At 37.7% G+C, this 23,149-nt stretch overlaps 2 protein-coding genes across 2 annotated transcripts; one reads left to right on the top strand and one right to left on the bottom strand.

The window, feature by feature from the left end:
• Positions 1–661: 661 nt before the first annotated feature.
• On the bottom strand, positions 662–16,018 carry LOC116301860 (N-acetyl-beta-glucosaminyl-glycoprotein 4-beta-N-acetylgalactosaminyltransferase 1). The gene is made up of 24 exons (XM_031711022.2): positions 15,814–16,018; positions 14,430–14,571; positions 13,934–14,103; positions 13,228–13,400; positions 12,213–12,311; positions 11,673–11,769; positions 11,058–11,158; positions 10,286–10,362; positions 9,628–9,703; positions 8,928–8,991; positions 8,767–8,849; positions 8,433–8,481; positions 7,882–7,988; positions 7,013–7,111; positions 6,810–6,862; positions 6,358–6,439; positions 6,021–6,042; positions 5,458–5,577; positions 4,811–4,860; positions 4,098–4,204; positions 3,412–3,484; positions 2,905–2,979; positions 2,225–2,430; positions 662–1,381 (listed from the first exon to the last, which is right to left on the bottom strand). Exons 2-24 carry the CDS (start codon positions 14,453–14,455, stop codon positions 1,279–1,281), a joined length of 2,112 nt encoding a protein of 703 aa, XP_031566882.1. The 5' UTR covers positions 14,456–14,571; positions 15,814–16,018; the 3' UTR covers positions 662–1,278.
• On the top strand, positions 15,502–22,883 carry LOC116301861 (uncharacterized). The gene is made up of 8 exons (XM_031711024.2): positions 15,502–15,563; positions 16,986–17,413; positions 17,912–18,031; positions 18,529–18,567; positions 19,281–19,376; positions 19,879–19,971; positions 20,748–20,913; positions 21,254–22,883. The coding sequence occupies exons 2-8, from the start codon at positions 17,030–17,032 to the stop codon at positions 22,378–22,380; spliced, it is 2,025 nt and encodes a 674-aa protein (XP_031566884.1). The 5' UTR covers positions 15,502–15,563; positions 16,986–17,029; the 3' UTR covers positions 22,381–22,883.
• Positions 22,884–23,149: the final 266 nt, after the last annotated feature.

A 23,149-nucleotide genomic window follows, 5' to 3' on the forward strand; every position in this document is an offset into this window, starting at 1 on the left:
TAGCCATTAGTGGTGCATTAGTTTTCTTTGGGGGAAGGGGGTAAGGGAAACTTGGCTTTAGAGTATTGTACGTAGATTTCAACTTGGAACTGTAAAATCTAGATTGATTATGCTATTTTTTAGTGTCAGAGTACGAAAAACTTCGTAATGTCTAATAAAGCTTCTTATGTTTTTAAAACGAATGCAAATGAACACGTTCTGTGAGCCGATCTTCTTCGGTCATTTGCGTAATAGGACGTTTGCATTACAAGATTCCCTTGTCAAATTTAACTAAGAAAGAAAATTCGCCAATCATTATGGTAGTGAGAGTCAAATGACGCCATCATGCAAACGTCCTTATTCTAGTTAACGTCATCGCACACAGCCTTTTATTGCCGTACCATGTGTTCCAAGGTACCAAGTGGTCATAGTCTATGTAACACTTGAAAGTATCATAATCGTAAAAATATCATACTTTCGTCCTGAATATCGAGAAAACACTTTATACAGTGATTATTGGACCTTTAAAGAGTATTCTTAGGAAGTTTCAGCTGAATCCAAGTTTGAGCGATTTTCGTCGTAGTAGCACTTTAAATAAAGTATTTTATTATTATTATTATTATTATTATTATTATTATTATTATCAAAATAATCCAAAACAAAGGCAGTCACCAAGATGAAATGAAATAACAGATGCTTTATTAATTATTTTTTAAAAATCGAATAATTTCATGGGACGGTGGAGACGGGGGAAGGGGGGTGGGGGGGCTTTGGGGCTTTAGCCCCCTCACTTTTTACAAGAATTACACTGCTTCTATTTTGTCTAGGAATAAGAAAAAAGTTCAGCTCAAAACAGGGGAGAAGAGGAGAATACTGTAGCCCCCCACTTGCTCATGAGGGACTGTTCCGCCGTCCCCGAATATTGACAACCGTATATTTTCCGAGTATCACTACCTTGGACTCCAGGGGTTCTATTTCGCTTTGGAACTTACAATATATTATCTCTTTCGGGGTTTTCAGACGATCTGCTTCAAAAAAAATTCGAGAATTTGAATTTCAAGAAAAAGAAGCAAAGTCGTAATGAAGATCTTGCTAGCATTTTTAAAATAAATTTCTTAGTTGGTGGTCTCGTTCCACAATATGAGTGCCCCTAACGAGTATTTAATATATAATATATCAATTTCTCACTCAAAATAAATTCGGTAAAAATTATCAAGATTTACGAAAAATAACTATTTTATATTTCATGGGGCAGAAGGCCATTCACGAGCCTCGCGATCGACGGGAGCTTTGTATGTATTACAATCTCGCGTCTTCATACCAGTCTTGATCTCTCGCATGATACATGTGATAAAACTTGGGTAAACAGATTCTCTCAATGTCTAGTTGTCCAATAAGCGCTCTGTCGATAAACAGAAATAAGAATGAATTCTAGAGGAAAATTCGAGATGCAGATGAGATCACGATTTTCATTATAGTGTAAAGCGACACGGCTTAAAAACCGCTGCGCATGCGCGAACTTTCCTCCTTCAATCGGCGGTTTTTTTAAGCCGTGTCGTGTAAAGCATGAAATTCTCAAGTGGAAACAGATATCATCTTTAGATTTTGAGGGGAGGGGTGGGGATAACCGGTACCCGTCACCTCCGTAGTGAAATCCTTGATTTTGTCCTGTAACTGGCAATTCCAAAGCTGAGAAAAAACTAGGTCGAGTTGGATTGCAGTGCATTGTGGGACTGTTTCAGGGGACGAAATATATAGACTCTTCCACAGTCTCTCGCTCGTCCGTTCCGTCTCCACGCTTAGAGACTGTAACGGTACAATGAACGAAAGGACTTATGGGTCCCGAAAACTTGGACCCAGCGTGCTTTGGGAACCAAAATACTCGTCCACAGTCTCTCTCGTTTTCGCCGCCATCTTGAAAATATTGAAACGAGAGAGACTGTGGACGAGTATTTGGGTTCCCAAAGCACGCTGGGTCCAAATTCGGGACCCATAAGTCCTTTCGGTCATTGTACCGTTACAGTCTCTAAGCGTGGAGACGGAACGGACGAGCGAGAGACTGTGGAAGAGTCTAAGAAATATATAGCCGCCATATTTGAAATTTATCCCCTAAAACAGTCCCGCAATGCACTGTATAGCCAACTCGACCCATTTTTTTCCCTCGACCTCAGAATGGCTAATATATCCAAATCGCAAAGATAAGTGTAATGTCAATTTAATTTCCGATGACTATAAATATCCTTACCTGTCAACCAAATCCACATCTTCTCCTCCCCACTTATGTCGAAAGGTTTCTTCATCCATACCACCAATCCTGTCCCAGTCGGACTTATACGCACCAAATAATCCATATCCAAAGGTATCCCATCCACCTTGACCATAATTTTTCGAGTAGCCACATTTAAGTTTGATAAGCTTTGGGGTGTATACAGTTTTCCCTTGTATTGTATGCTGTGAGTTCGAAGGATTACGAGTTGTTCAGTGTTTTTAATGGTAAAATATTTGTGATTTGTGGTCATCAACTGTATATAATTCTCGCGTTATGATTGGTTATGGAGCGTACGTTATGAGAACACATCGCACAGTCGTTCGTAATCAAAATACTCTAATTTGTAGTTTAGAAACTAAACAGAAAACATATTTGATGAGCTGTGTGAGTTATGAAGCACATGGGGAATGGCAGAACAATTGAAAAGTGTTGAGAGCTTAAGCATTATTTGCTTCGCTTCCTGCTTCTTGCTTTTATCCTGTTGCTTGTTAACTGCACACGGCACTTGTTTTCTATTTCTCGGAAGAGCACTCAAGAAGTGATGGAGTGTTTAGAAGTCCCCAAACTTTTCTTGTGTTCTGCCAATCCCCGTGTGCTTTACAGAGCACGCGTGCGCGTTTTCTATTTCCTTCGTCAATATTGATGGAAATTTATACCTTTCGTATAGCGTCAAATATATTTGCTGGAAGGTGCAAGTGAAGATCTAAAGTGAAGACGATGCTGTTTGAGTCCTACAGTGAAAAGTAAAAAAAACACGAGAAATTAGAATGTCTAACTATAGTATTATCTATTGGCCATAGATAATGGAGAATGAAAATTACTTTTTGGAACCTACTTGCAAAAAAAAAAAAAAAAAAAATTGCAGCAAACAAAAAGAAAAAGTCGTGTGAGCGTGTTTGTTTTGATGCGCATGTCGATTGACCGCGGAGAAAGAACGTCACGTGATAATAAAGACCTACAACTTTTTGTCTTTCTGATGCAATATTATATGTGGGTGCATGATTTCCAATAATAGTGGCAGTAACTTGGACCCTACTTGCCTTACTTTAACCTTTTTTTTGGGTACATGCGACTCATAGTAAGACCCCTTGAACCAGAGGTCTAATGTGTTATTGCTTTATTTATCTATGAGGCCTATTGATATTGGGCGATCCACACTGTACCTTGATAAGCTCAACAGCTTCATTCAAGCCATTAGTTTTCCAGAACGGACTTGGTTTCCACAGAATTTGGTACCTAAATCAAAAGAAAAATCAAAACTTCGTATACATGCTGATTTCTAAGTTGGGTTCCTAATCGATGAAGGCGAGCTGTTTAAAATACTTCGAATAAAGGGTGAGTACAGTAAGGTTTGGATTTAGACGATACGCAAGTTCAGACAAGTTGTTCAATAGGTTGGTGTTGTCATCTCTTAACATACGGGGGGTATGCGCAGACATGACATTGCGTATGCGCGAGTTATTACCGATCTGCTTGCGAGGTGCGCACACTATTTAAAACTAATCAAGGCTTGTCCTGCTACGGCATTGTTTCTCGTCTCGGCGCAGTCCAAGGGCATCATTGTCACTTGCTCAATGCTAAGCTGGCTGTATATTTACTCTCCCCGGCTCATCGGGTACTCCGTTTCCCCTCCCTCCGACCGTAAGGATCGACTTATGGGTTAAGAGTTGTGCGCCGCATAGAATATATAGTGTGTAAAAGTCGGCTATACTGCATGGAAACAGTATTCATACTGAATTCGATGTTAACCCACTATAAGAAGAAATTTTCGCGCACATCTCACGAGCAGTGTTACATATTTTTGTCGTTTTATTGGCTTGAACCGGCAATGATTATTAACGATACGAACCTATCTTTTAAATCACTTTTTTCCAACACGTTTTTGATATTTATATCTGTACTATTGAAATCCACCACAATCAAATAAAAGTTTCGATCGATGCCTTCTCTGTAGAACTGTAAAAATGAAATAACATAATTGGTATCTACTTGCGCAATGAATATGCACGTCATTTATATCCGGCGCTATAAATTCCCTATAAATTGCACATAAGGGAGCCGTTCATAATTTATGCGGCGTAGTTGGGGGCTATGGGGATTTTACATTTTGAAATTATGGTTTTTCGAGTGCCCTCCCCACTCAAATATAACATATTTTTTTGTGACCCCTCAACTACAAATACGAAATTTTAGTAGCCACTAAATATCTTATAATTCCTTCTAATTGTTACCAAAAAAAATTGTTGCTCCACCTCCTTTAAAAGCCCCACCCAATAAATTATGAACGCTCCCTAACTAGCTGCGCACAGTATATAGTAGCATTCATAGAATTTAAAGATGCTGCGAGATATTGAGTTCTAGAAGGCATTTAGATCTTAATCAAGGGCGGATCCAGGAGGGGGGAGGGGGAGGGGGGCTTTTTGTTTTCCGTTGTGTTGACAGAAGAAACTCAATTAGCCCCCCCCCCCCCCACTTAATTCAATTAGCCCCCCTAAAAGTTTGACTGGATCCGCCCTTGTTAATATAGCCTGTTGTCTTCACGATGGGTTTCTTAATACTTACTCTTGATAACTGTTTGACCAAGTCTTTCATCCAATACCCGTAGTTCATTACTATTGAAATACAGAAAATACAGTCAGTCATCGCGAATTCCAGGTGATGGAATTCTCCATTACATCCATCCATCAACAGTGCCCCCACATTCCAGGTTCAACGCAGGAAATGGGAGGTGGATATATGGGTTTTTCTTTACTTAGGGACTCCACCCATTTCCCCCACCCTCCCACCGCCCGTATTATTGTTATTATTGTATTATTCAAAGTGCCACTAAACTAAGGGGGAAAACTTGGGGCTTCTAAATTTTTCATCGATCTTCCTTCCCTTTCCGATAAACTATAAACGGTTCATTTTACTATTTAAGGGCTTTTGTGATATATATTTGTTAATACGTATTCGGTGCATGTATAAGACAAACTACAAAAAAAAGCCCAGTATTTAGTTTTAAGAGTCTCTTGAATAAGAGGGTTCGTAATGCATATCATTCCCGGCTTAGGGACGCCCATATGTTATCTAAAAACACTCGTTTGTTTTCTTGCGTGGTTTGCCCAATGGGGCAAGATTTTTGATACACTATACTGTATACTTTCTTTCGACTTTCAAACCGATAAATCAAAACTGTCATCATTTCCTACTCAAATACAGCTAAATACCTGTGACAATCATGTAAATAGTAGCGCCATTTTTCCATTGGTAGCCCCGTGGCTGACAAAAACTAGACACATTCCCGGTGGATGTATAAAGATACTCGGACAACCTAACAGTCGCGTCACCTAATGTGTGGGGGGATAAAAGGAAAACACGTTAATTTGCAACACATAAACGTTTCAGATAGCCATTTAATAAAAGATATGAGATTGATTAGGCAAAAATATTTTCATTTTCCTGGTTACCAGATGTTTTCTTTTTTTTACCATAATTATTTTAAGTACCGTAGACATACCGCGATTGCTCCTTTTTATTTTAAAATTGAAATTTTTCAGTATTATACCAACCAACGGTAAAGAATAAAAAATAAACAAAACATGTAAATGAGTGATCTAAATTTTGAAGAAATCTCTGAAGTTTCTGGAAAGAATTAACGCCATTTTGGTCGATGACTAATTACGTTGAATTATTTTTGATTAAGTTTTTGTTTTTCAGGAAAAAACTATTACAGTTTAGAATCGAGTAGTTACATGCTTTCTTTTGGAAGCAAGTTCGGCATCAGTCATACCTTTTCCTTTCTGTTTTAGATCCTGTAAAATAAAGAAGCAAATAATGAAGCAATTACAATGTTCAATCATAATACGATTCCTATAGACTCGTATCACATTAGAGTAGAGTTTGTTAGGTCTGATCTCCTTTGATTCGAGGGTTTTCAGTCTTTGAGTTCTCTTATTTCTTCCTCCACAAAACTTAACAAGCTATCGCTAAATTTCAATTCTAGCTGTGAGTTAACCGACCATGCCTTGACTTTGATCAGCTCAGAGACTGTTTCAGAGTTCTATGTGATTGTCCATATCAATTCGCAGTCTCATTTCTCAGTAATAATATTCCTTATATATACTTACCAACTCGACCAAGTAACGAATTCCGCCATCGACATCATATTTCGCTTCAATTTGAATGATGCGGTTAAGCTGAAACTTATTCCTAGGAAAAGCAATTGGCAATAATAGTTTAAAATGTCCGTTCCGCGCGGTCATAGAAATTCGCATTTATTGGATTCCTACAGTAGTATTTTTTAGCCATCATCTGAGAGAAATAATCGTGTAGGAAAAATTCAATTCCATCCATCATTTTCATACCATTCTATATGTGCGTGGTGGTTCCAATATTTCTAAATGTCTAAGTATCGGCTTTACTTCTATCAATAATACTGACTTAGACCGAGTATAGCTGTCTGGAAGGGGTCGTGGAATCGGGTGTGGCACGATATATAGGGGGGAGGGGGGAGCACAACATTTGCATTATGTTCTCGCTCTTATATTTCAACAGGCGTTGTTTATTTTTTTACTCTTACCCCTTTTTAGCTTTGAGAGCCCTCATAAAGCTTGATGCAACAGACTTCGCTTCCTTAAAAGACAAACACACTTTACTATATGGCATGCGGCATTAAAGATTACGTCCAAAGACATTTCACACGAAACTTATGGAATAAACGGTGTCCTATTTTCAATTGAGAAAAATCCTTATTGAAGATTTGTAAAAAATACTAATTCTTACTTTTTCTGGGATGATCATATTTCCAATACTGATTTCATCATCACGATTTCCTTTGGCCATGGTGGTATTGTCATTAGGATAGACCCATGAATGTCGAACCTGAAAATAGCCAAGAAAAGACAGGATTAAAACCTATAGCTCATTCTCGTTGTATCGCTACCATTCACACCTAATAGAACACTGTATTTTAATGAGGCGATGCATGCCAATGTTTAGTCCATATTTCTTAACAATAATGCTAGTTTCTTGGAAGCTAATATTCGTTGATTATCGGGAATAGATAGACCTTTTTCACTTGCAATATTTTTAACCCACAATTGGTACACAACGAAACTTGAGCTCAGGGCGCAACTGTTGCATGCACGCAATAGATGCATGATACAAGGTGCAATTACGCTGACATTGCGTACAATCATTATGTGCAATGGTTGCGCCGTGTGCCTGGGCAATGGACTACTTCGATAGTGCCGCGGGGCTCTTTTGAAACGCAAGGAATTATGGGTCGCCAGGGGGGGGGGGGGGGGGGGCAAAACAAAAGAAAGATGGTGAAATGGCGACCCCACGATATCTGAGAAATAACCTCAGTTGTGGAACTGTTCATTTTTTTAAATTCAACTCTTTTAAATTAATTGTCTTGTTTTGAACCATAGATGACAATCGATGCCATTATAGTAACAAAGCTTTGTCTATTTGCCCCCCAGGATGACGACCCATGATGTCTTGTGATTCAAGATGGCCGCCGCATCATCGAGGTACAGTAGTCCATTCTCGATCTTTAAGCTAGTGAATTTCGACGCACTAATGAACAATTTCCAATCTCTCGTCTACCTGCAACTAAATCATGTGTGTAAAACTAGACCACTACTCACTATTTGTTGTGACTGGAATTGTCTTTTCAAGTGTTTGGGCAGATACTTTGGTTTATAGGAACATCCTTTGAACACGTCATTGACTTCAGAATGGTCAAGTAACTTAGCTGTTGAGTGAAGCAATAAATGTCACAACTCAAATCATGTTCTATTTTCCTTGACCAAACTACTACGCGTTCCTCGAGTTTGAAATGAAGGTTTGAAATTTTCATTTATAGCGAAGGGGGAAAATTTTTACATATCGATTTCCCCCGCACAAGTAGCTTGGAAAGTTAGACTTTTTAGCAATGATAAATATGTTCGTTAATCCACATCTCATGCTCCAAAGGGGCCAAAATAAACAATACTAATTTACTATAAATAAAATAATAATATAGACCTCTTGAAGTATGATTTCCAATGCAGCTCAATTTGGAGGACAAAGCAATGTATTTTTACTTTCGTGAGAAATTAAATTTATTGTTTTGTCCTTCAAATTGAGCTGTCTACTGCAAGGGGCCTATAAAGATAGAGTTCAGCAATATAAAGTGAATTTTATGTGTTATACTAACCTGTGACGAAATAATCATCACGAATGTCTGCTATCTGGAACAACATATGCTGTAAAGAATCATAACAACGATTAGGCATACTGCGTGTACTATAGCTTACGTTATTATGTTGATGCATGTGTTGAAGAGGGACTCCTTTTCCACTCTTCATTTTTGCGCAAACCAAACGTCGAACTTCACATCAGCCGAACCTAATGACATCGAAGAAGACCGCCTTGTTATCTATTGTTTCAATTAGGTTCGGCTCATGTGAAGTTCGACGTTTGACCTGAGCCTTACACACACACAGTTTTCTGGAGAGACAGAGACCCAAAAAGGATCTAAACTAACCTACCTTATTATATCTTAACGCAAGACCTGGGTCACCATGATTGATGCACTTGGTTCTTTCGCTTGTCGCCGAACCTTTAGATTCAACTGTATGAAATAAATAAAGAGGCAATCAGGGATAGGTCGAATAAGGTTTCATAAGAACATACTTTATGGTGTACTTACCCAAGTACCTCGAGATGTATTTAGAACCAATGACTTCTGGCTTTGTACTTCCAGGGATGGTCCACTGTGAAAAGACGGTGTGGGAAAGATGAATTTGAAAACGTAAAATCAGTCATCTCATACAGTGAAGTTATATGGAAAGAATTGTAATAATAACGTAATAATAGCATCAACAACAATAGCTTACTAAAGAAGAACAAGAACGAGAACGAGAACTAGGAAAGAAGGAGAAGAAGAAGAAGAAGAAGAAGAAGAAGAAGAGGAAGAAGAAAAAGAAGAAGAAGAAGAAGAAAAAGAAGAAAGAGAACAACAACAACAACAACAACAACAACAGCAAGGAGAAGAACAAGAAGAAAGAAAATTGAACAAAACTTTACGTGCATGCCATTTCTCTCTCTTAAGAATCCTTAAAATAACAGTCCTTGACGTTGCAATTAGTAGATGCAATGAACCGTTAACTTGGTTGCAAAGGCTGTAAAAGTTTTGGCAACAAATGTTCACCAAATGATGTGTTTGCTCAGTAGGTTTGACGGTAAAATTTGTTTTATAAAATGGCATAAAATAACTTTTTCGACAAGAACTTTGTAGAAGAGACTCGAATAAAACTCTTCCGCTTTTTTTCCATGGGTCAAATCCTTTCCAACAAATTCGTTTGACAGTTATTGAGGGAAAAACATGAAAACACGTAACCTGTACTTACAGCTACTTGTAGGTGTTCTTCCCCTCCTTTCTTCTTATAGAACATTTCGATGAAGTAGGGTTTATTGGCAATTAAACTGAAGTTTAAAAAAACCTTAGTTACGTCTGGAGTGGATTGCAAGTTAAGACCAGTGTCCACACAAAACAGAATCCATAATTTTTTTAAAATTTCGTATAAAGGAATGGGATTCAGTATCAACCGTTTCGAGGTTGAGGAAAAACCTGTGTCGAATTGGCATTGCAGTTCATTGTGGGGCTGTTTTAGGGGACAAATCAGTTCCATGATGCGCCCTTGGTGCCTTGATTAAAGCGCCGTTAAACGCAACGATTTCGCGTGCACCTTTTTTCGCGAAAGAAAAAATTTGCACACTGAATTAACGAGAATTTCGTGCCTTTTAACACATAACATTTGCTCGCCGGTTTTGGTTTTAAAATATAAGTAGAACCTCGTTATGCTCTCACTGCAACCTTCAACTGGGCTCCGTGAATTGAATTGTGCTTGGCATATAGGAAATCATATTTTTAATTTCATATTGGTCGATTTTGATTGGTCTTTATTTAATTTGTTTTATTTTTCTACCTATTTGATTTCAATTATTTATTTTGTTGGACGTTTGATAATTAAATAAACCTTTACTTCTCTAGGTGGACGTACAAACCTGATATTTTGTGACTGTTGTGAAGAGATTTTTTTGTATTCCCCTGGATTTGAATTATCTCCGTACTGATCGCTTGCCTGTAGTAGATGGGTGTAAAACAAGTTAGGCTGAATTGAAGTCAACATACAGGGCTGATTTTAAGGAGGTCAGTGGAACATATTTTGCCTTTAGTATACAGTAGCAACAACATAACTATCCCCCTTTCGCCATGCGTTATGCATTTCCTACCACTTCTCTCGTGCTCTGCCAATCTTCAATCATCGCCGCGTGCTTTATAACTACACACCGTGAGGACGCGCGCGTTTTCTATCGAAGAAATTGAAAACGCGGGGGCCAGGTGTGTGCAGCTATAAAGCACGTTTGGGGAAGAACACGAGAGAAGTATTGGGAAAGCATGTCGCGAAGCGGGGTAATTCTCAACACTTCTCGAGTTTTCTGCCAATCCCCGAAGTGCTTTATCAACTTCACACAGCAGAGCAAGCAAGGTTTTATTTATTTTGGATAAGAAAAACGCAATAGAAAGATTGCGCGCGTGCTGTGTGCTCTCATAAGTACGCGCTTCCAACCAATCAGAACGCAAGATCTATATCATGTTCAGTTATAATTCAGGAATGAACTTTGTATTACTGTGAAATAAACAGACGTACGTAACTGTGGTGGTGCCGTGCTTGAGCGTTCGTTGGATGAACAATGATCTCGCGTGATGTGATTGGTTCAAAAGATGTAATTTTGTATCATACGAAATTTCCTCCAAACAGATACATGTACCTACCTCTCCCAAGTATGCTATCATTCTTGTATTGTTAGGAGTATCGTCCGTGCTGAGCCACAAGTCTGAAGAATCTCTTGAGCTTATGAAGAACTTGTAATTTCCTTGGACAAATAGGTAAGATGCGATTTCGACAATTATTACCGCGCGACGCTTTTTACCTTGACCACTAAGTTAACATATGTTGTTACACGTTAGCCAGTTAGCTAGACCCGACCTTGTTAACAAACAAAAGAATAGAATGACCTGTTTGATATCCCCCGGGAAATGATTCTTGGTGACTCTGAATCCGGTGCTAGCTTCACTTTGCATATTTACAAGTTGATGAAAAGCGACAATGTCAGTCGCGTTGTCAAAGGAAAGATTTGTTACTTGCTAACGTGCAAGACATGATTAGTTTGGGTGGCTAGGGTAGCACGCGTCGCGCTGTAAAATAATCGGAAAGAACGCATGGGTTATATTATTACTTGTATCTGCTATAATTTAATCAAAGCGCTTTTTATTTTTCTCTTTTGTGTCAGTGAAAAGATTCAGTTTTGAATTTGAAAAGTCTTATTGCGTATTTGCAAGGCTTTAAGTGTTCTTAACGATGCTGCAGTCAAAGCAAACTGTTTTTACCTGTTTTGGGTGGGTGAATATACCCAAATACTCTCTTTCCTCTCCACGAACTGTAGAAGGTGCGGTTGATTTTAAACTCGCTCAAGGTCGTTCTTGTCTGAAACAAAAAAAGTTTAAAATTTTAAGTTGTTTTCATTGCAACGCGCTGATGAAGTCAAAAGTTGATCAAATAAATTGTTACATCGGAAATGTGGCGGGTGCATGAAAACGATTTATTTGATTGATGGTGGTGTATTGCCCATTTTTGTCCTAAACACTGCGTAGCAATGAATGACAGCAGTGATTTCATGAGAATCAACAGCTCTACGGGGGAAGGGGTTGACTGACACCGATGGGCATGGAAGGCTTTAATAAATAAAATAAACGAAATTACATTCTATCTAATAATAGCTGTTGTAAACACCAATGATACATAGATGGAAAATCTAGTACTTACGTGGGGCCTCTCACCAATAATGATATATAGATGGAAAATCTAGTACTTACGTGGGGCCTCTCACCAATAATGATATATAGCCGGATGGAAAATCTAGTACTTACGTGGGGCCTCTCAGGAAAATTAGGGTCTCTTCTTAGATCATCAGTAGTGTAACCACACCAGCCATACCAAACATGGAGATTCAAACTACCATTTGGATTCTAAAACAAAACGAACATGCAAAAAAAAAAAAAAAAAAAAAAAAAGAAAAAAAAGAAAAAAATGTTTTAATGCCTATCCATTATGAGACCCTGATAAGCTTGGTTATAATGCTCTCCCATTATAGACCACATCTTTATTTCAGTTGTTACTCTAGGGAATGATACGAGGGCTGAAAAAATAAAAACATTACGCCCAAGCGAAAGTGGTCTATGTCCTCAAAAAACCTTGGTAACTTCATTTGTCCCCTGAAAGAATGAAACGTTTTTTTGTCTCTCCCCACCCCAGTCTTTCATCATGTGAAGTTGGCTAACTCCACCAAGTCATCTGAAGTCTCCCGCGAAGGTAGCGATATGCGGTCAAGAAAGCTCAAAAATGAAACCCGCCTATGAAAGCAAACATTTGCTAAGTCAGTCTTAAAAGGTTCTTATTATACATGATGATTATGCCACCTTTATTTGTAATGATCATTACAATAGGCAAAAATCACATAATAGGTGTCAGAAGCCTGGAGAACTGAATCCTCAAGTTAAGCTGGCCCCTTATATAGTAAGTAACTCGGTTCTTATATAGGTAACTTTTTAGCAAGCATGACCTTTTTGCTCACTAACTTTGTGTTTGCTTGCACATGGGGCACTAACGGTAATTTATCTATTATGACCAAAGCGTTAACGGTAATTAAACCAAGTCTACTCGAGGTCGAGATCTTCTGCCTTTGTTCACCCCAACACGAAAATACTAGGCTGTTAATGACACTTTTACATATTTTGGTGTTTGATATTTTCTTTCGTAAAGCCAAAACTCAGTCCGCATGTTTTTAATCGTTCTTACAATTTTTTATTTTTATTTTTTGCTCGGCGGCTAATTATATTGCGATTACTATCTTATCGTTCGGAGTGGGATTATGGATAACAATACCTGATTACGATCATTTCTTCCCTTTATTCCACAATCAAGCACCACTTCTTGCTCGCCTTTTATGTCGTCTTTTAGTCCAATCTGGTTCTGTATCAGTTCCTGGAAGCGCGCACTTTTGGCTTCTAAGTGTAGACTATTACTTTTTCTACTCTCCCAAGGTTCGAAAAATATGACTAAAGTATAGGAAAAACAAAATTTAAAGAGATATTAGAGCTGGAACTAAGTAGATTGAAGTCATTAAATCCGTGAAATAGATATTTGGCTATCAATACACTTTAGTAGACCTATATCCCATTGTTTTCTTTTGTGTCTATTTTACTATTGCACCGCATTAAATTAACTAGTAATTTTTATTTCACGGGTTAAATGCCCTCACTTTGATACAAGTTTGCAAGTTAAGTGTTAAGCATGCGGACTTACTATATCCTACAGCTAATTTTTTCTTATTGATCAAAAAAAGAAATAGTCTTGTGTTTCTTAAGTGATACGATATCAGAAGTTCATAGTAATGAACTTTTGACGATATCTATACTTTTCACAGGAGCTTGAAGCGCGTCAAGCCCCGCAATTTCTTGCCCAAATTTAGGTGGCTTGTTCTCAACGATTCATATTTAAAAAAGTAGAACATTTGTTTTCCAAACTTTACACTTGAGAAAAATACACATCAGTTTATCGCAGTTTCATTTGAAATTGGCGGCTTCCTTACCTTTTGAGCACTCCATGGGGCTATCACATCTGATTTTCGACCAAAACACGACTTGGTAGGAAACTATGGCGATCTGAACAGCAATCAGTACGACTGCCAGAAAGACAAGACGAGAAATAGAGCATCCAAACCTTTTGTGTCGTCCGCATCCCAGCAAACTCACTCTCATCCTATATTTGAAGCAATCAAAGCTGAGAACTCTTATGAGTTGGTTCACAGGGTATGGCCGTAAAGCAAAAGCTGAGTGAGGTACCTTGTTTGTTTGTACCGATAGAAAGTGTGCGTTTAATTGATAGGCTAAACGGACACGTAAAAAGATTATTAAAAAAATATCAAGAAAACACCAAGGCAACGATAAAACAAGATTACTAGATGACATCATTGTAAGGTCACGACTCAAATTTCGGTTCTACCAAAATTCTTGACTTGAAATGCTCTACATGAAAAGTAGGTTATTTCTTCATTATACTTTACATAGTTAGCGTTTCTTTCCTACCTTCTGGTTAACTTCCTCCATATCATCTTGCTGTTTCTTCAGATTGCGAGGGTTTAAACGTAATAAACGTAGTATTCTTAATGTGTTAATCAATCGTTGACCTGTTTCCATGAAAACACGAAATGACTGACAAAAATGGTCCCTTATTTAAAATAGAAAGAAAACAATAGTGTTCATTTAGAGATTTCTCGTTAGAGATGTACATTAATTATCTAAGGATCAGAGCACTGATTCACAGTTAGGAGCGGTAATACTGAGTGTGAGCACTGTAACTTGGTCTGCATCTTATACTTAAGGCTTCAATGCATCCAATGAAGTTTTCTACGAGTTCACGCTCGTAGCCCAATAACATTTCATATTTCTAATTTTCGCATTAAAGTTTAAATGCCAGACAATTATTGGATCATTTTCTAGAGTTCTGTGAAAAATGGGGGAACAATTTCGATTCTAACATGGCGTCTATGTTTTTCACAGCTTTCTATGTTTGCGCTGTACCTGTTTGCGCGTTTTTACAGAAAAAAAGGCAAACTTCCACACAATCTGACTGCTAAAGGAAGTCAGCAACCCCCTTTTTATTTGCTCATTTTATTTCTAGTATTATAACTGTACTTTCATTATACAATTTGTTTTAAAAAATCGGATGGAATCTTTTGTCCTAGTCTTGTCACAAGTTGTGTACACGCTGTGTCTACAAGCGTGAAACTCGAGGCGGTTCTGGAGCGGAGTGACAGGCGAGTACTCGCTAAGAAGGACTTTTCGAAAGTCTACTTATGCATTATGCAACAGGCGAGTACCACTTTTCGAAAGTCTACTTTTGCCCATGAACGTCCTATTTTCAACATTTATCATAACACAAAAGTCCCTGGACTCACCCGATTTTTTCCTTTTAGTTTCTTAGATCGAATTTGAAAACCAGGGCTCTACATTTATGTCCATGTTTACTCATGGGGAGGGGAAAAGAGGCTAAGGGGGTAATCTGAGTGAGTGACTCAACCAGTAGCACAAAAGAGTAGTGAACAAAAATCGAGCTTGGGCTGCCTGTGGCTTTGACTCATAAACAAGGGCCGGGCGACTGGGCACAAGTTAGAACCAAAATGGCGGACGACGAGGAAACGTAAAAAAAGAAAAACAAAGGTAAAATACGCAAATAATTCGTATATAGGACCATAGTTAGGTGGTCTATACTGCATATTACTAGCAGTAGCAATAACTAATTAAGAGAACCAAAAGAGTTGGCATTCTTATGATATTATAATGAAATTTTATAGAATTACCTTGTACCGTCCTCGTTTTGAAAAAAAATTATCTTCGAGATCTTTTATAAAAAAATCCTAAATAAGAAGCACACTTAAATCGCAAAAACATTAAATTTTAGGCTACTCACCTTACATACAGCCCTAATGTCGAGATATCGATTTGTTTAAAGATCATTGAAGGGACAATTTTTAAAATCTTCAGATCAATCAGCAGTCATCTTTCGACAAAGTTGTACCAAGTCTGAATGAGAAGTTAATTTTGTTCACGAAATTAGATCTTTTTTTAGCGATATGGAAAAGTCCAAACTATCTTCTAGTACCATCTCCAGGTTTTAATATTTCCTATTTACGCTGTATTATATGGTGAATATACATGTAATTATGGCTCCATATAACCATAGAAACAGGAAGGTTTGGTCAAAAATTCGAACTTACCGTAAAAGGATGGGTCATGCAAGCAGAGGAAATGGAAAAATATCAAATGACATCGTAATTAAATTTTTTCAAGTACAGCACTTCAAAATGCTTTAATAGGAGAGAGGAGAGAGAGAGGGAGGGGGGGGGGAGGTGCAATGTCCCTCCAGTTTCCCCCAAAAACGTAGCATTCTTGTGATAATGCACACGTTGCAAAGTGATTTTAATATGTGTTCCCCCCAGTTTCTTAAGGCTTGCTACATTCTTGTTTAAACACTACCACCCTTAATGTTACACTACATGTACATTGTAGGTAAAATGTTGTAAGTGTGAGCGGAATATAATCTCTTAAAGTGAGTGCGGTTATTGTATATGATTTATATTTGATAGTCTGTGTGTCTAGCTACATGTCATTTTGTCATGGTGCAGCTGACCACAATAAATTATACTTACAAAGTAGTGGCTGTCTCTAATAATAATAATAATAATAATAAAACAATCATATTACAATAGGAAAAACTGCTATTTATTTTTTATAAATATGATTTAATTGAAATTGCAGGAGAAGAGTACAAGCCTGATTAGAAATAGCATAGGCTGATATATATTAGAGTTGAAGCTTGACTATACTAAACCCTGGAGACCCATAGCTTTTTATGAGTGGCATGTGCTATCTGTATATGTGGCTTGAGCTTGCTTGGTGTGTTGTTAGAACTATCCTTTGCCACAAAGGTTTTTCTTCTTGTTTCCAGTTTCCCTGACATCTGTAAGAATCAAAATTTGAGTAGAGTGTTGTGCGTCGTAAACAGTGAATATATGTGTGGAGCAAATGGGGAATCAATTGTTTCAGAAAAAATTGTTTTTTAATTTAATCTTATGATTTCAGATTCCTCAATTTGTAGTTTTGAGCTTAGTTACTGACATGAGATAATGGAAGGATTACCATATGAAACATTCTTTACAGAAGACGATTTTGAAAGCTTTACATCCCAGCCAAGTTTATTACAATATCTGCAGACTTTTATCACAAGAAATGAGGATAAAACAATACTAGAGAGAGAGGTTCTGGAAAATATTCAAGTTGAGGCATTTGCTAAGAAATATGGTTTTGATAATCAAGAGACATCAAGAGGAGTCAATGAACTGGATATTCTGAAAAATATCAACAAAATAGCTAAAATTGAATCTGGTTTAGAGATTGAATACCCGAAGCTGTCTTTCCTGTCAAAAGAGGATCATAAGACATTCATTGTAGAATATGAGAAGGCAGTTAAAGGAGTTGTCTTAGATGACACTAGAAGGGATAATCTAAAGGTGAGATTTTATGACTATTAGGGATTCTAGGGATTTTATAATTATACTTATAGTAGTCTGGGTGAAAGAGATTTTTTTAAATCCTAAAAACATTTAAAATTAATCTTTTACTAGTAAAATTATTCTGACTCCTTACAAAATTGTTATTTGTTATGTTATATGATAATACCTTTTCTCATTCATCTTCAATCCCTTTTTCCCTCCTCCTTTCCCCTCTAGCTATACCCACTCTATTCTCTCTTCCATCCATCCTACTATCCTCTATTCCATATTCATTCATTCATCCATCCATCCTCTAGTACCGGGCCATGTCAATCCATCCTTCTATCTGTCCTTCCATCCATCCTCTATCCCATGTCCATCCATCCATCCATCTGTCCGTCCATCTATCTGTCCGTCCATCCATCTGTCCGTCCATCCATCCATCCATCTATCCATTATTCACCATATTAGTTTATCATATGCTGTCATGTACTGTAACTTACAACATGGTTTTAGGAAATGAAGGCAAAAGTTGTTTTTGAGCAACAAGAGTTTCAACAGTTTGTTTACCAGTATGTCAGAAGTAATGCTGGCAAATACAACAGCATACCCTCGGAAGCCAAGGAAGTGTCTCAGGTAAATTATTGATGCAAAGATTTTTGTGTGCTAAAGGGGCAAGAATGCTCAACATAAAGCATGTTATTTGCAACCTGGAATCGATTCTTTGATTTCTGTCTTATTTTTCACGTTCTAATTAATGATGTACACTACTCAAGAAAATGCCATTATATAATATCTGTTAATAACTGCATGTATGGTAGAGGCAGAAATTATGTCTTCCTGTCTTCCATCTTCCAGTCCCCTTCTTTCCAAGCATTTAACACACTGTAAAATTAAATATTAGTTATCATTTTTGTAATTATTTTAAATTCTTTTGATTGTTTACAAACCTGATTTCACTGTGTTATGAGTTGCAAAACTGCTGTTACTCATATGTAATTATGAATATAGCTACATGTATAACACAATTTTTTTATAGTAAGGGTGGCGTAGTGCAGTATATAACTAGTGATCTAATACATACATGGTATTGATTGTTATTCCAAATTTGAGTGTCAATTATTCCTACTCAGGTAAGCTCACTTGAAGAAAAAAGGATAAAGATGCTAAAAGTAAGTTTTGCATGCATAAAGATATTTTTTAAACAATTATTATTGGATGACGTTTAGCAAGATTTCATTGACTTACTCAATGTCATCCAGTTATCATTAAATAAATGATAACTTATTAATTTGTCTTGTTTTGACTGCAAACTGCTAGTCTTCATCAGGCAATGGTGTAGACTGGGTAGCATGCTGAAAATTTGTAGGCTGCATATTTGAGATTTGATTTCTTGATATTAATTTCATTATGGTCACAAATTGGCCTAACAATAGTTTTGATCTTTCTGGAGCTTATTTTAGAAGTAATGGACCAAATCCATTTGGGTGTAATGCTTTATCAATTCAGACCAAGTGTCATTCCCTTGAGAAAAAGATTCTTTGTTTGACCTGTATGCATATTTAAAATGTGTCTTCTCATGTGCAACTGTAAGTGGGGGTTTAAGGAACATTTTATGGGGGGGGGGGGGGTCATCCCTGTTTTTCTTGTTTTTCTTCATAAAATGAAACTCAAACCAACAGAAAGTAAGGTGTCATTCTTGTAAAAAAGGGAAGGGGCTAAGGCCCCCCGGCTTTCCTCCCCTGAGCTTGCTATCTCTGTATGTTCAAGTGGATTTGGTTCATTTTGCCAATCAACCTCCTCCATGCATATGATAAATAGAAGCCTCTTAGTCTTAAGAGCATGCACAACAGTCTGAATATAAATATTGGGGTCTTTCTTGCAGCATTATTACCATCTCAATCAGACCGTCGGTCTCTCAGTTGGTGCTCATTTTAGAAGTGACCCTGTTTTGGAATTTCAAGATATTCTTTTGCAAGTGGTGAGTAATTTTTATTTTGAGGCTCTGTGCCATTATTTATAAGAATCCTTTTTGAATATTCTTAGAATAAAAACAAAAAATAGCCAATGTGCATGAGCACCAATCTCTAGCACAAAGCATGATGGTAAACCAAGAATTTACTTTTTCCGCTCCTCTAAAAATTCATCTGACAATTTTTCCTTTAATATTTTCTATGAAAGTGTAAGTACTTCAACAGACAAAAATAACAGTTTTTTTCTGATAATTCTATTGGTTTTCTTGTTCTGATTCGTGTAGTACTCGGTTTCCCATCATGCTTTGTAATAGATATTTGTACTCTTGCACATTGACTATTGCTGATCCAAATGGAATTTGGGTCTATTTTGGGTCTACCTTTGGGTACATCTTTCTGAGTAGAAAGGAATCGTCCACTTTTCACATTCAAAAAAAAACTTATTCCAAAAAAAAAGTCCAATTAAAATTAACTAATTTTATATTATTATGATATTCTTTTGTTTTGCAGGGAGATGTTCCCATTTTAGTTGAACCCACAGATAGAATCAAGCTGATACTGGCCGATGCTAATATCTGTAGACAGCGAGACAACTTTGATAAGGTACTGGAAACTCTACTACTGGTACTGGTGATGCAAATAAAAAATAAACACAATTATAAAGCAATAGCATAAATTTAATGTATCCAGAGGCCATATTAACTTTTTGGCGGGTCATTCAATAAAAATTGAGAGCAATAGCTTGAGCGTTTGGGTAAGATGTAAATTAAGACCAGTTGCGCAGTGCAGGTGCAATAGTGCAACTTTGCACACAACTACGAAAATGCACCGTGCACCCACCTCCTTTGCAGCTGTTTCGCGTAGTATTTACAGCAACGCAGAAGTAGAATCGAGATTTACTTCAGCGACATTATGCATAGTATGTGTCATTGATTGGCCATGTGGCGTCATTAAATTCTCATCCAATGAAATGGGACTTTTACTTAGTGTACCACTGCAAATATGTACGACTGGCCAAAGAACTGTGATAAGTGGATAGCTTTCTTTATGCTCTATTACCGTCGATAAATAAATTTTAACTTCATGTATAACAGGATTTATTCACTGGGGCCTCTTGAAAGTTTCATAGCGTAAAAGTGAACGTCAGAATAACTCAGTGACATCAGAATGTTGTAGTGTGTGGCGTCACTGATTTATTGTAATATATTATATTCGGATAACTGAGTAAGTTTGTTATATTTATTGCCAAAGTGTATTCTGTAAAGCAACTGAACTGTATCGTGTGGCAAATACAACAAAATAGTATCCGTGGTTCGACACTAAACTTTGCTTCCCCTAGGGAAACTAGATAATCATACCTTTTACTTTTGTACTTCTAGGGCCCCTTACTCCTCAGTGAAGATCCAGTCGCTCTTCGTGTGGCGAAGGAACACAGTGTTAACATCGTTGTTTCATCTTCTTGTTTACAAACTTTAATCGACAATCAAGCGCCACAGTTTAACCAACAGTGGGACATACCCGTAATCGTCTCCGAGATTCAGCAAAGTAAATCAATAGAATATAAAAAGTGTGTCATTCAGACACAGCCGAGGGCGCGCGGATACAAGGACTCCTTCATCACGGTCCATCCTATCGTCAAACGGGGGGAGACTTATCTATGAAAGGCAAAAATGCTACAGCGCACACACTAATAATTGCGCGCATTTCGTGAAGAAGGAGAACGAGTGTGAGAGGGGTGGGGGTGGGGGTGGTGGTGGGACTGTGGCTGGGGTTTAAGGGACACTTAACATTCAATATGACCACTTGATTACTAGCCGAATATACGTCTTAACTTTAATGAAGTGAAGAGCTATATGGAATTTTTATTTCTTTTTCTCTTTTTCAGGAATTGAATCACCAAAAGACAAACCCGCACACAAAATTGTCTTTCTTGAAAAACCTTTACCAAAGAAATTTTATACACCCAATCAGTTGATGACAAAAACTTATAAAAGATCTTTGATGAAAGAACTTTGTCAGACTGACAATGTTCGGGCTAAAAACTTCGTTTATTCCCTTTGGAAATTCGGCAAATTTCGTCTTTTAATTCGTAGCAAGTTAGATGCGTATAAAACTGATAAGAACACCAAAGTTCAGAGTTTTTTGTCGGTTGTTGCCAAACCAGAGTTTCAGTGGCAGTTTGGTTACGAACGGTTGACGCCCAGCGAGACTGCGCGGTGGTGGCTTAAAACATACATTCGACCCAACACGACGGTCTTGTGTGCTCGTATTAAGAGACAGAATAATGAAGTCCTTCGAGTGGACGAGATGACACCGCCGGATGTTCTTTCATCGGGATCTGCTTTCAACCCGGCACAAGGAATGAAGCTGGTTTATCAAATCTTCAATTCTTTGGCGCAGCTAGCCTGCGATTCGTATCTTTTGACGCATGAACGTTTTGCAATTCACTGCTGTTTGTACAAGAATGCCCAACACAGTACTACCAAGAAAAAACCTGAACTGGATATAAACGCCAGGTACTCCAAACCCATCACTGTTGTTGACTTTACTTCTATTGATGTGTCATGGTCTGGGATAGACACTGAACTGTTTCTTGCTGAGCACATCGAGCAGAAAAGAATCCCGGCTACGTTTCCCGCTGTTAATGAAAATATACTGAAAGAGATTGAGAAACAAAAGCAAAAACAAATGGAGTTAATGTTTCCTGCGAATGCGGTGATGGCACCTGGGAAGAAAAAGAAGAAAAAGAAAAAATCCCAGGCCAAGAAAAGGAGACTTGATGCTGGGGAATCTGAGAGAGAAGTGCACAAACCCCTGATGAATTTTAAACCAAATTATGACTATAGCAGTGCTGGAAATATAATCAGTTCACAGGATGGGAATAATACGGGTACGGAAGAGCCTAATGAAAGAGGTGGTTACAGATTAACAGGGAGAAGAAGTCGTCCGCGTCCTCAAGCCAGACGACAATTTCTTTCTTACCGGGATCTTGATTATAGTGGATTTGATTAGAGCGCTTTAGCGCATCCCGAATAACTCCAGTCTTGCCACTTTTGTGTTTTTGCTACTGTCTTTAACTATACATCGGCTGCTTTAATAAACTAGAAAGCTCGACATCCAAAAGGTTGTTGAGATGGCAGATTTCAGTTTTGCCAAAACAGAATAAATTGAAAGCTCCCTTAAAGTTACTAAACGCTATGACTTGAGCTTGTTCCTAGCTATTAGGGAACGGTCATCATACCGAGGGAGCCCATATGGTTTTACTGAGGAGAGGGTAAAAGGATAGGCCAAGAAGTATGATCACACAAAATTGTTTCGATATTTTCTGGTTGACCAAGGCCGGACAGAAAATAATTTTCTTGAATAAGGTGTATAAAAAACTTCCTCCGAACAAGGTTAACTCAATGGTACTAATTCTTGTACGAAGTAGGATTCTTGGATTCTTCAAGTAGGAGGCAGGCCGTTTAGAACGCCCAGAAATAATGCCTGGCCTAATAAAACTCTTCCTAAAAACACCCTTGATTTGTCGTTGCTATTTTTTTTTGTTTGTTTGTTTTTGTTTTTTTGTTTTCATAATACCTGTTGAGGCTGTTTTCATTGGGTTTCTTTGGTAAATGGATAGTAATCCCCCTCCTTGACCAGCATAGGTAGGCGCTGTCGGACAATAACCCACCCCCTCTAGATGGAGTCCCTAATTTGGACCATTTTTGAAAACTTTTGCATGATGTGGGTTTCCGGTTTTGTACCTAATAAGATTCTTCGTTTAGCTTTATCTATATTG

Source organism: Actinia tenebrosa, unplaced genomic scaffold, assembly GCF_029948245.1.
Source record: "Actinia tenebrosa isolate PJP-AT-01 unplaced genomic scaffold, QUT_ActTen_1.0 PGA_scaffold1__47_contigs__length_23844297, whole genome shotgun sequence".
Classification (NCBI taxonomy): domain Eukaryota; kingdom Metazoa; phylum Cnidaria; class Anthozoa; order Actiniaria; family Actiniidae; genus Actinia; species Actinia tenebrosa.